At 36.3% G+C, this 14,750-nt stretch overlaps 1 protein-coding gene across 1 annotated transcript; it reads left to right on the forward strand.

Annotated features, from left to right (window-relative positions):
* Nucleotides 1-7,491: 7,491 nt before the first annotated feature.
* On the forward strand, nucleotides 7,492-11,271 carry LOC128998886 (uncharacterized). Its single transcript, XM_054425242.1, has one exon. The coding sequence runs from the start codon at nucleotides 7,492-7,494 to the stop codon at nucleotides 11,269-11,271; it is 3,780 nt and encodes a 1,259-aa protein (XP_054281217.1).
* The last annotated feature ends 3,479 nt before the right edge of the window (nucleotides 11,272-14,750 follow it).

Here is a 14,750-nt window from a genome sequence, read left to right on the forward strand (position 1 = left end):
TATTGCACTATAAAAATAATGGATGGCAAAGCGAGAATAAAAAGGAAATCAGTAACTAAATAAACATTGTAAAGATTAGGAGAAGATGTTCAAAATCTATATTTATATAGTCGCATACCGAACATCTTTGGCCTGCAACAATAGCTCAAACACACAACAGTAGCCTAATCCTACTCGAAACACCTACGTATATCGAAAGTGGTGCTGAAAAATCAAATATTGTAATAAATATTGTATGTTGAGCCTTTGTTTATTTGGAACAAGTGTTTTATTGGTCAATAATATTTACGATATTACAAATATTTTTTGGTTTTCATTTTCAATATTTGATCAAATGCATTTCCAATGCATGGTAGGTGAAGCTGGTTTTGAACGATAAAATGGTCTAATTGTCTAATTAATTTACTACTCACAGGCCAAGGAGGAACTGGTAAATTGTTTAAGGGCTTGCAGTTCAACCGGTATTTACCTTTTAAAACGAAAAGTACAAGTAAACCCCTTTTAAGTTTGGGACTTACTACTACAACGTTTGATATTAATTTTGCAAGAAAATAATATTAATAATAATAATATATTATATATATATTAATATTATATATATATATATTATTGATATAATATATATATATATATATATATTATATATTATATTATTATTATATATAATTATATAATAATATATATATATATATATATTAATAATATATTAATAATAATTATTATTAATATTATGATTTGTACAATATCAGTTGGATTTAAAAAGGCTTTTCGATTAATATAATTATTTTAGTTGTTTTTGACATCTGTGTAAACTTCTTGCATCCTATTTTAATTATAATTTTATTTATCTTCAAAACTGTTGGTGATTTCCTTGTGTATTGTCTGTGGTTGATTTAATTGAAGGGGACGTTGTATGTGAGAATATGTGGCTACATCTTGATCTCTAGGCGTGGTAATTGAAAAACTCAACTGTTTCCTGGAGTGTCCAGTAACATAATATCGTATTCTGCCGGTTCTAACGGAGATTTCCAGGGTTTTAAGTGTTAATAGTAAGATAAATTAATAGTAATTTATAGGAAGATTCAGTTTCGAAGGATTCATGATGGTTTAATTAAAACTGAAAGACAAGCTAAATGAAAAGCTTTTGAGATCGTATCTTAGTAGAGTGGACTAAGCCAATTAAGATTATTAGTCACTTTGTAAAAAGAAATTGAACTCAGATTACAAATTGGTTTCATTTAATTAATTGTGAAAATTAGCAATTTACTTGTGCGGATCCCTCTCTGAAACACACTTTAAGTCACTGATCGTTACAATAAAAATTCACTACCTCTTATGAAATGTAGATATTTCTAATTCATACAACTTGGATTATAGCGATGGATTTACTCTCTATTGTATAAGTAAGAAATATGGTTGCCGTGTACGCCTATGAAGGTTTTTTTTGTAATAGGAAAGTAGACTGTATTTGTTGCAAATTTATAATTTAATTTTTCTTTTAATACTTGCAGCACTTTAGGACTTTGTTGATTTTGATTACAGATTAGTAATTACTTACTGGATTACCTAGCATCGGTAAAAGCCAATCAACAATTTTAACATTTACAGTGTAAGCTTGAGGCCTTAACGTAAACTGTTCAGGCAAACAAATAAAACCTTAGCTTTAAAGAAAATTAACTAACTGCATTGTGTGAGCTTCAGTTTTTCATATTTTAAAATGTTTCTACATCAAGCCAAAACTTTAATGGATCTAGTCAGTTATCACATAGTCAGTTCATACTGATTATGTGATGTTAGGTTTCAAAAAAAAAAATAATAATTGGCGATTGAATTTTACAGACTTTGAATGCTTCATAGAGACCTCTTGTGATCTTTTTTTATTTTTAGGGGATTCAAATGTTATAAAATAGTACTTAAAATTTCACTAAATAAAAACAATTGTCTTGTTTAAATTAAGGAATAATATTTACATATTTTCTTTACAACTTGTATATATACTATTTATGAGGCCTAATACTTTACCTTAATCATTTTTCAAACTTTAGTTTCTAGCTGCTTTATATTCTTGTGCGAGGTATGATTCGAATACTTGATTGATTGAATTGCAAATGAGATTACTAAACGACCGACACACTGCATTACTGAACAAACAGTCATTACTTAAATTAACTCGTCAACTTACATCAGCTGATTCTGATCCGGTTACACATATGAGTCGGTTATAATTGGCGAGAATAGATTCTAGATTGGTGTCGTTTTACCACTATATTATTATTAATTGACCAATTTGAACAATGACATAGTGATAATTACTATTTCCCTTTAGGTCATGCCTTTGACACTGTCTACTATCTACCGTATACCGCTACTTCCGTTTGAAAATACATGCATTATTGTAACGAATAACTAATTGTTGGAATGAAATAACTAAATATATTACCTATATATTTTTTCCTCAACGCTAATTATTAATAAATGGTTTATTCATCCTTTGCTAACTTTTATAGCCACACTTCAAGTGTTTATAAACGTTAACCGAATCATCAAAACATAAAAACCATATAATTAATTTAGCACGATAAGTTTCAAAGATACACTAACTCTTCTGAAAACAGAACTATATTTACTGGAACCCAAATTTAAATTTCAAAAGTTTAATATTATGAGTAAAATATGTAGGAGTCCGTAGTGTTTGCATAAATATAATACTGTACCATATCCATGACCATAGGACTGCTGGTAACTGCCATCATGTAACATAATGATACCACGCGATCTTGTCGAATAGTAATAAAATCTATCAACTGTGGCTAACGTAATAACTTTTAAGGAAAGTACTTTTGTCCGATCTGTCTAAATTCATTTAATATATTAAATTAGTTTTAGCGAATTTCCCATATAGGGAATAAGCTATTACCGTAGTACTCATGGTAAGACATGGACGCGGGACCGATTTTTTTTTCGTTTTGAGGTCCCTAGAGGCCAAAAACACCATCCGTTCAAATTCATATATATATATATATATATTTATATATATATATTTATATATATATATTTATATATATATTTATATATATATGTGTCCGTTAGCACGATAACTCGAGCAAAAATTATCCGATTTTGATGAAATTTGGTATAAACGTGTAAACCTACGTTTATTCGAACGAGTTCGCGATCCAGCATGATCGGACCATGGGAACGGGGGTTTACGGGGGATTTTATGGGGTAAAAATAGGTTTTTCCCATTTTTGACCCAAAAAACATAAAATTTAGAAATTTCTTTCCAAACCATTTTGTAGAGCTTAAAAAAACAAATAATTAGTATATTGAAGCGTTATTATGCGCCTAATGGTTACGGAGAAAATTCCAAAAAATTTTAAATTTAAAATTCCCATGTTATTCTTATGGAGAATAAGTAAACTGTTGTAGTTTGCTTGTTTATGAACATATTTTGATCAAATTTGGAAAATGTTTTTATTTCTTACTAACTATTAACATTTTACAAAAAAAAAACAGTTTTACCCTCCCTAATGCAGCAAACCTAAGTACTTGTTAAACAAATTCTATTTAAATCGGGAATAAATGTTATATTTGTAAGTAGACATTTCAGTGTAAATAAAATCAGTCAAATGGAAATTCGCTTAGTCTGCAGGTTTGCTGCGGCGGGGGTATTTTTAAGTATTGCATTATCTTTTTTAGGTCACTCAATTTAAATATTGTACGTTATGTTATTCTTAGCATCATTTATGCGTATGTCGTGTAGGTCCTATTTCCCTGATTGGACCCAAGCATAGCGCCTGGAATAACCTTTGGCGGTAACATATACTTAAGGACGGTGTTCGGTATTCATATTTTTAGAGTATTTAGAAATTAATCATTATGTTAATTAAGTCACTGGTTAATTAATCATGCTAATGTGTATATAAATCACCACATTTATTGTAATATTATTTAGTCTCAGTAACAATTTATTGTAAATAGACTCCCGCTTTCAATATTCAAATGAGATTGCTAAGCCCGCTCGAATTTCCCGCCACAGTAAGGCCTATTTTCCTGTACTACATACCCATGAATCACCTGACACCGTGTTTGCTTCAATCGCATTTCCTATTGGCCATCGAATTCCTAGACCCCTCTAAACCGCAATTGCATTTTTCAAAGTGAAGCCGGTGATCTGCGTCTGTCTGTCCACGGTCGGCGTCCATAACTCACGGTGTATTCCGTTTCTCGTATCTCGGGACATTAATTGCCCATTTTTACCTCTCTTTAACGTATTTTTAGGCTATAGATTAATTATATCTGGCCTCTCTCTCCTCTATAGTACATTTAACTATATATACATTTTAATTTCCCCCTTTTGTTTGTGATTAAATTACTTAAATTGTGATCTAGTGCTTTCAGACTCTTCAAACCTCAAGACAGTGTGTGCGCGTCCGTGTATTACTTCTAGACTTTTCGTACGTTTTCACCGCGACTTCCGCGTATTAGTGAGCTCTTTGTGATTATGAACTTGGGTGCGTTGCGTTCTCCAAAATTCTACAAAACAGAAGCATTCGGTTTAAGGACTCCGCCATCCGCCATCGCTCCACCATAGACGACGCCGCTGCCATACTCTCCACCTTTGGATAATTGGACTCAAGGTACAACCTTAAAGTTTTGTGTGTGTTTTAATTTGACTCTAAAACTAATCTCATTTGCCTCTCACAAGACATTTTATTCCATCTCGGGACCTCAGTGCCCTTCAAATTGCAGATTCGCCATTTTTCTCTAATTTAATTATTTTTCTCTTGAACTATTAATTAGTTCTGGTCCTTCGAGTTATTAATTATTTTCATTTCACCCATTACGCCCTCAACATTTGGTCCTTCGAGCCGGATTAATTTTCTCCAGTCCTGTGGTTATTAATTTCAGCCAATTATTCACCACCAACCATATTTTTAGCAATCTGCAATTTTCAGTTTGCGCCATCTTGGTAAAATATCGGCTCGCGCTCGTTTCGTTCGTGGGCGTGGTTTAGCAAACTCTCTTGACTCGCGCGTCTGCGCAGGTCACAATCATGTACAATTTGCTGTTCTCTCTAGTAGCAGACAATTTTTCCCTACTTGGGTCTTTTCATCCCGAAAACGGGATTTAGTTTTTAGTTGCGGGATTTAGTTGCGTGCAGACGGCAGACACTAGTAGCAGACGCATATCTCAACTGTCACTCACTGCACAGCGTTTGTTGTTGTTTACATTTTCTCAGTTAAGGTGTATTGTGTAATAAGGTTGATTGATATTATTTAATAACCAACTATTAGGTTATTATTAGGTGTTTACTATTATTCTTTGAATCAATATTGCTCTTTTGAATATCGTACTAAATAAACAATAATTTGTCATTGTTATTAAACATTGTTTATGCTTTCTGAATTTTGGTTTTAAATGAAGTAAAGTTAAATTAGTTCATCTCTGTAATTTTGGTTGACAAAGTGTGATATTATATTTAAGGTAATTTATTAATTATCTTGTCAATTAACATTTTAATAAATAGTTCAAAATAACCGTTTTTACTGATTCTCATTTTACTATTGTTGTACATAAACAAACCTATAGTTTAGCGTATTTGTAGTTGTATTTCATATTTCATTGATGGGTTTAATTTTATGTTCATTTGTCTTTTATTAGGGTAATAATTTACTTTTTATGTTGCAATTCTTGTTTACTAAGGATTATTCTACACTGTTTCATTAATGAGGTCTATATTTTGTTACATCGCCAATTGTTTGTAATTGTAGCTGGTTTAATTTCTTTGTCTTGGAGAACTCAATTCTGTTAAATAAATTAGGCCTACTCTCATTAAACTTATTTAGAGCCATTTATTATTTTTGTAAATAACGGTGAATTTTCATGTGACTCATTCATTTGTTTTATTGTACAGTATTGTTTGAAACTTTAAGACTCTGATTTCATTGTTAATGGTAGGCCTATTGTAGTGTACCCTATTAACGCTTAATTGTTTTAACCTCTATCAAAATGCCAGCTAAGGAATTCAAGTATGAAACATATCGTAAGTCCACAGACCTCATTAAGTCTCGTTTCGCAAAACTCGAAGAGACGGTAAGCAAGATTACCGCTAGTGATCCTCCGCTAACTCCGGTGCAAATTAGACAATTAAACACTATATTTGCTGAACTCAAAAAGAAACGTGCGGATTTTGAATCAAATCTACAGCGAATCATCGAGTCTGAAAGCAAAGAAGCTGAGGAAACTATCTTATCTAAAGATGTTGATGACGTTAATGATTTTTACGTCCGCATATCTAGCGTGATTGAAACAAATACTGCAGTGGACCCTATCACTCCACATTCAACACACTCTGACAGCACTGGCGGTCCACATTTTCCCACCGCCATTGTGTCTGGTGTTAAATTGCCTAAATTAAATTTACAAAGCTTTGATGGGTCACCGCTCAAGTGGATTTCCTTTATTAATTTGTTCGATACTACTGTGCATAAAAGCGCTGCGTTATCTAATGTAGCTAGCGTCCTGACTGGAGAGCCATTAAACTTAGTGAAATCACTTAATCTTACTGCTGCTAACTATCTGATTGCTTATCAGTTGTTGCGTGATAGATATCACAATATTCGTCGCTTGACTACCTTACACCTTAACAATCTCTTGGATCTGCCATCTGTTTCCAGTAGTAACCCTAAACAGCTAAGGTCCTTTATAACCACTTTTTATGAGCATTCAGAATCCCTTAAGGCCCTAGATCATGACATTACGGAGAATAATCCACTTTTATCTGCTCATTTGCTGCGAAAGCTCGATAGTAAAACTGTTCAAAAACTTGAGCAATACCGTGAAAACAGCAAAAGGGAGGAAGATGAGACTCACTCCCTTCCTAAAGTAATGGAAATAATTAATTTCTTAAACTTAGAATGCTCTCACATTGAAGATGCAAGTTTGCACTCCCAACCAGATTCAAAGGCTTCACAAGCTAACACTTCTAAACTCAAAATGGACAAAAGAGTTCATTTTTCCTCTAATAAGAGCGTAGCCATGGTGTCTGCCGCTAATAAATCGTCAACATATATGGATCATTCTTGTTTTTGCTGTGGTAAGCCTGGTCACACAATATATAAATGTAAGTTGTTCAAAGGTAAATCTCCAAACGATCGCTATCAGATCGTTAAGAATAACCAAAGATGTATCTCTTGTCTCGGTCTGCATCATGTGAAGGAATGTCAATCTAAATTCTCCTGTATAACTTGTGGCAATAAGCATCACTCACTTCTGCATTTTAGCAATACTCAAGTTCACTCGCAGCGCACCACTGCTACAGTTCCCGTGCCCACGTCTGCACAGAGTGCTTCGACTTCGATGACTTGTTCTGTTCAGCAAAAAAATGTTCCCCATAACAGTACTGTCCTTCTTAGCACGGCGTTAGTAAAACTCACCGCTGCTAATGGCCATTCCTTTGTATTCCGAGCATTACTAGATTCTGGTAGTATGTCCGACTTTATTTCTGAGAGAGCTGCTCAACTCTTGGGTACTCGACGCCACCCTTCTAATCTCTCTGTCACGGGGCTAGCTCAGTCTCTCACTCAAACCAAAGGCTCACTTAGTGTTAATGTTGAGTCACTCTCAGGTCACTTAGTTGTCCAAAAACACTGTTTTCATATTTTAGAAAAAATCTCTATCGATTTACCGAGTGTGGAACTCACGCCGGAAGTACTACAGAAGGTGAAACCTTTCGTTCTCGCAGACCCAACATTCCATAAGCCGGGTCCCATTGACGTCCTTATAGGATGTGCATTAGTTCCTCAAGTGCTAACAAATGAATGTCACTCGTTAGGCGATCACATGCCTTATGCTCTTGGTACCATTTTTGGTTACGTCATCGCTGGAACAGCTCCGTGTTCTTCTCCTTCTCCGAGAGCCTCTCATCTCTCTATCTCTCTCCTCTCCACTAGCGATCATGATCTCCACTCATCCCTGCAGCGCTTCTGGACCTTGGAAGAACCCCCAATTTGTACAAAGAAGACTCAGGAAGAAGAACTTTGCGATCTCCACTTTAGGTCGACCCATTCGAGGGATTCGACAGGACGCTATATCGTCCGCCTTCCTTTTAAAGAAAATCATACTCCCCTCGGGACCTCCAGACCTCAGGCTGAACGCCGTCTCTATTCTCTTGAGCGGAAGTTCAATAGCCAACAACATTTCTCTACTCTCTATCATGATTTTATGGATGAATATCTCTCTCTCGGTCACATGACCAAACTTGAAACTGTTGATTCAACCTCTCATCACAACTATCTCCCCCATCACGGAGTTTTGAAAGAAAGTAGTAGCTTCACAAAGCTTCGAACTGTGTTCGATGCTAGTAGTAAGACCAGCACTGGCGTGTCTCTAAATGACGTCTTACTTACAGGTCCCAAGCTCCAGACGAACATTTGTGATATTATGCTCCATTTCAGGTCTTATAACATTGTTTTCTCTTGTGACATTCGTCAGATGTATCGTCAAATATTAGTGCACCCAGACGATCAAAAATATCAACTAATCTTGTGGCGCAATAACTCTTCACATGAGCTTTCTACCTATCAGCTGGCTACTGTAACATATGGGGTCAACAGCAGTCCCTATCTCGCTATCAGAACGCTTCATCAACTTGCTGAAGATGAGGGTGAGGCATTTCCTGCTGCTGCTCAGGTTATAACCTCCAACACCTATGTTGATGACATAATCACCGGTGCTGACACGGTTAAAGATGCTCTACAACTTCAAGGCCAGCTAATTAGTCTTCTGTCCCGTGGTGGATTTGAATTCCGGAAATGGTCATCCAACGCTAAGGAACTCCTTCAAACTCTGCCTCAAGAACACCTAGAATTACCAGTATTTCTGGAACATGTCAACGAACCTCTGTTTTCAATATTAGGACTACATTGGTCACCTGTCTCTGATTGCTTCACTTATAATTTAAATTTCTCTGATGCAGTCAATGTGACCCCTACAAAACGCCGAGTGCTCAGCTTAATTGCCAAAATCTATGATCCTTGTGGTTTTGTCGCTCCATGTATCATGGCCGCAAAGTGTTTTATGCAACTTTTGTGGACAACAGGACTTGATTGGGATGAACAGCTCCCCCCTGACTTGTCTGATAAGTGGAATACCTTCCTCTCTCATGTAAATCACGTCTCTAAGATCAAGGTTCCACGATCTCTTATGCTCAGCTCCTCAAAGAAAGTCGAAGTACACGGGTTTTCAGATGCTTCGGAGAGCGGATATGCAGCGGTGGTGTACTTCCGCATTCTAATGTCAAACGACGAAGTGATAGTTCGCCAAGTCATGGCAAAAACTAGAGTAGCCCCCCTCAAAAGAGCGACATTACCTCGCCTCGAACTCTGTGGTGCTCACCTCTTGGCACAGTTGGTAGCACATGTCTGCAACGTTTTTAAAGACCACATTTCCTCTTCTTCAATTTACTTGTGGTGTGATTCCACTGTCGTCCTCACGTGGTTACAAACACCCTCTTATCGGCTCAAAACCTACGTAGCAAACCGAGTCGCCCAGACTCAGGAGCTCATCCCTTCGCATTGCTGGAGACACATACAGGGGAGTGAAAATCCAGCTGACTGCGCCTCTCGCGGAATTCTTGCCTCTGATCTCGTAGATCACCCTCTTTGGTGGAAAGGACCCTCTTGGCTTCATTTGGATAAAGATGCATGGCCTAACCCCAAATTTTCTCCTATGGATTTGTCTTCCACGGATGAGGAGAAACATACCCCCCTGACCGTACTAACAGCTGTGAAGCAAGAAGAGTGGAATTTACTCACCCAATTTTCTTCATGGACACGTCTTCAAGCTGTCTTGGCCAACGTACAACGGTTCATACACAATGTCCGCCACGCTGACAAGCGTGTAGGACCCCTCTCATCTGACGAACTGAAGTCAGCCTCCACCACACTCTTCAAGCTAGTCCAACTATCCAGTTTTCAAGAAGACATCCTCGCCTTGGAAAAGAAGAAAGAAGTATCTTCACGTCTAAGACGTCTCTCACCCTGGCTCGATTCCAATGGTCTCCTGCGCGTTGGAGGACGACTAACAGCGTCAACACTAAAACATGACTCTCGACATCCTGTCATATTGCCTAAAGGACATCACGTGGTAGACCTTCTCATCGATCATTATCACATCAGACATCTCCATACCGGAGCACAACTCACACAGGCGCTACTCACTCGAAGTGTCTGGATTTTGTCTGCTAGAAGTGCAATACGTTCTAGGATCTTCAAATGTTTGAGATGTTTTCGGCTAAGGCCAAGAAATTGCCCCCCTCTCATGGGAAACCTTCCAAGTGCTCGTGTGACTGCCACGATACCCTTTCTCAAAACAGGGATGGATTATGGTGGACCATTCACTGTGAAACTTCACAACCTTCGCTCGATTCGGCACATAAAGGTGTACATATGTATCTTTGTTTGCTTTGCCACAAAGGCCGTCCACGTCGAGGTAGTAACAGACCTCTCATCTGATGCGTTCATTGCTGCCCTAACCAGATTCGTCTCCCGACGCGGACTTTGTTCAGACCTCTACAGCGACTGCGCCACAAATTTTGTTGGGGCAGATAACGCTCTAAGAAAACTTGTCAAGTCACCAAATCAGACTGAAATTCAAGTCTTTGCCTCTCAAAATGGAATAAAATTCCATTTCAACCCTCCTGCTGCTCCCCACCAAGGTGGTTTGTGGGAAAGCGCCATCAAAGGCATCAAGTATCACCTCCGGAGAGTGATAGGTGATCAGGTTCTCACTCTCCCAGAATTTATCACCGTAGCAACTCAAGCGGAAGCCATGATGAATTCTCGGCCTCTAACACCCCTCTCCAATGATCCCTCGGATCTCTCTTCTCTCACACCAGGCCATTTTCTGATAGGCGCCCCCCTAGCTGCTGTACCTGAAGCCGATCTCAGTGATGCTCCTCAGAATAGACTCAAACACTGGCACCTCGTTCAATCATTAAGCCAAAGCATCTGGAAGAGATGGCATCTTGAATATTTGCACACCCTTCAGCAGAGAGAGAAGTGGCATTCCCCAACTAAAAACCTTAAGGTCGGTGATCTGGTCCTTATTCATCAGCCGACACCCCCTCTCACTTGGCCCCTTGCTCGGATCACAGAGGTATTCCCAGGAAAGGACAATGTTGTTCGGGTGGTACATCTTCAAACGGCCAACGGACAACTCACACGGCCTGTTCACAAGGTCTTCCCTCTACCATGCAATGAAGACTAAATCCAAGAAACCTACTCTATGTACATATTAGATTTAAGTGTGGTTTACGTTTGCTCTTGTGTTTTTAATTGTCTGTTAAAGCTGTAATGCTTCAAGGGGGCCGGAATGTTCGGTATTCATATTTTTAGAGTATTTAGAAATTAATCATTATGTTAATTAAGTCACTGGTTAATTAATCATGCTAATGTGTATATAAATCACCACATTTATTGTAATATTATTTAGTCTCAGTAACAATTTATTGTAAATAGACTCCCGCTTTCAATATTCAAATGAGATTGCTAAGCCCGCTCGAATTTCCCGCCACAGTAAGGCCTATTTTCCTGTACTACATACCCATGAATCACCTGACACCGTGTTTGCTTCAATCGCATTTCCTATTGGCCATCGAATTCCTAGACCCCTCTAAACCGCAATTGCATTTTTCAAAGTGAAGCCGGTGATCTGCGTCTGTCTGTCCACGGTCGGCGTCCATAACTCACGGTGTATTCCGTTTCTCGTATCTCGGGACATTAATTGCCCATTTTTACCTCTCTTTAACGTATTTTTAGGCTATAGATTAATTATATCTGGCCTCTCTCTCCTCTATAGTACATTTAACTATATATACATTTTAATTTCCCCCTTTTGTTTGTGATTAAATTACTTAAATTGTGATCTAGTGCTTTCAGACTCTTCAAACCTCAAGACAGTGTGTGCGCGTCCGTGTATTACTTCTAGACTTTTCGTACGTTTTCACCGCGACTTCCGCGTATTAGTGAGCTCTTTGTGATTATGAACTTGGGTGCGTTGCGTTCTCCAAAATTCTACAAAACAGAAGCATTCGGTTTAAGGACTCCGCCATCCGCCATCGCTCCACCATAGACGACGCCGCTGCCATACTCTCCACCTTTGGATAATTGGACTCAAGGTACAACCTTAAAGTTTTGTGTGTGTTTTAATTTGACTCTAAAACTAATCTCATTTGCCTCTCACAAGACATTTTATTCCATCTCGGGACCTCAGTGCCCTTCAAATTGCAGATTCGCCATTTTTCTCTAATTTAATTATTTTTCTCTTGAACTATTAATTAGTTCTGGTCCTTCGAGTTATTAATTATTTTCATTTCACCCATTACGCCCTCAACAGGCGGATACCTTCCTTTATAAAAAATAGTAGTCTATATTTTAAAATTTTAATTATACCCTAGAAAATATTCAGGAACATAAATTACTTTATCCATATATTCACGAATGATGCCGTCAAATAATTCAACTTGAACCTTACCATTTATAGCTAAATAAAAACTGTAATTATAACTAGATGTAAAAATATAAATTACAAACCACTTAAACAAAAATAAAACAGCATATAGTATAATAAGTTGAGGTATGTGATAAGTTATCTTTGGATAAAATCATTTTTTGGGCCAATTGCTTCTTCATTAGTTTTCATTTTTAATTAATTGCTTGAATAGTTTTATAAATTCACAAAAATATACGAAGAATAACAAGTAATGCCATTGCATTATTATTATTGATGATATTGTATTATTTATGAATGGTTGGTTACAATGCAGATGGGCACGTAAAGTAAGATACGCATTTTTTAAGAACATGTTTTAAATGTGACAACTTGTCATCCATAAAGTAACTTCATATTGTGCTCTTAAAGAGGTCCACACTTTTTATGAACACTATTCAAATTTGGAAAATTGTTTCTTTAATAAACAAATCCAACCTGGTGTTTTTTCAAAGGTATGTTTATTATTATTTTTAATAATATGATTAAAAGGTCTTTGTATTTTGATGGAAGTACTAATTGAAAAGGTAATCCTTAAAGTAAACTCGGATTTAGATTTGATACGATTATTTTATTGCACCCAAATAGTCTAAAGATATTTAATTACTATCTCATCTCCAAGTGGACAGCGGATGCAAAAAGTTGGTTGAAGAACGACTGATCAATCCCAATTCCCCAAGTATTCCCTTTAAGGAAGGTCCTTTAGTACACAAGTTCATCTGTGTTAGCCCAATTTATTAACTACGCGGAATGAACCAACATCACAGCCAGTATAACCAATACCTCCAAAAAACAAATAAGATTTCAGATACTAGTTATTTGACATGTTTCATGTAATGTAAATAAATAAACAGTGGTAACCCCAAGAATGGACATGACGTATTATAATCTGAAAACACAAGAATAGAAAGAATTAAGACACATATTCAATAATTACAAATGGAAGTAAACTGTTCTAACATGTTATAAAGTATGTAAATTTACATATAGTAAGGAAAGTAAACCCCGACATTATGAGTCCGACTTTCCCTTGTCTGGGTAAAAAAATACGACCCGTCATATTTCCGGCATTTCCTGGTTTTTAGCCACGAAACATTTACATTTGCTTGGCTTGCTAACAAAGCAATCTTTGTTGAGTTGTCCAGGCGTAAGGATAACAGGTGTTTAATTACTAACACCTATGTTTAAAAATGCATTTAAAAAGCGTACTGACGTTTAACGTTGCAGACGGTACTTCAAAAATACACTTACGGGGGTGATTGTGTGATGGTTACTTCTGGATTGATATCATATTACAAGGCTTAGATTAAATTTGATTTCCTTACTTTACTACAAGCATATTTAGCATGTTTTAGTCTTAAACATATGTTTCATAATTAGTAGGCCTACGTAGGCTAGGTAAAGCTCATACAATTAGATATTCCATCTAATTTTAGCTGGACATTTTCCAATGTATCATCACTGTTAGAAATCCCTGTTGCCAAATTGTAAAGAAAAGTGTCAATTTAAAACATTAGACGGAATTGAGAGTTTGGAAATGCAAGTGTACATTTGAGTTCTACTGGCCTGTATGGTGTATATTACATGTCAGTTGCAATAATGTGTGTAAACACTCTTATCTCATTCATAAATTTACATATATTTATTCGATTGGAAAATTATATTAGTTAAGGTTATACCGTTTATTTGTTCGTAGAATAATTGAAACTATTGAAAAGGCCATAAAATGTAATGAAAGTAATTAAACCTTTCAAGTAAAGAGCTTTTGAAATATTACGAGTGAAAACGTTTCCTAAGTGATCACGCATTTTGGCTGCCAGAAAAGCATTTATATAGTAAATTAGTATTAGTATAGTAAATTAATTATGAAGTATTTATTATAACTGTAATTATTAAAAACTAAAATAAAATAATTCACCAAAGATACAGGTTTATTTTTATGACAACCGGATTTAAATCGATGAAACACTTAAGTCGAAGCATGTACCGTGGAAGCCTCTCTGAATTTAAAAATTACCGGATTATAGAAATAAAGTCTAATGAAAAAACAGGCGAATGATTCATGGCTTTGTTTACTCAGGGTCCTGTAAAGATAATTCTAACTTGTATCGTATTTGATTGCATAAATTGACACTCAAATTCAAATTATACTTATATACAAAAACTTGATTACATTTTAAATCACGTTTTAATTTTGT

This window comes from Macrosteles quadrilineatus, unplaced genomic scaffold (assembly GCF_028750875.1).
Source record: "Macrosteles quadrilineatus isolate MER2022 unplaced genomic scaffold, UCM_ALF_1.0 Scaffold_7__1_contigs__length_78375512, whole genome shotgun sequence".
Taxonomy (NCBI): Eukaryota; Metazoa; Arthropoda; class Insecta; order Hemiptera; family Cicadellidae; genus Macrosteles; species Macrosteles quadrilineatus.

Coding starts and splice junctions, on each gene's coding strand:
- LOC128998886 (XM_054425242.1), top strand. CDS start 7,492: ATGTCCGACTTTATTTCTGAGAGAGCTGCTCAACTCTTGGGTACTCGA.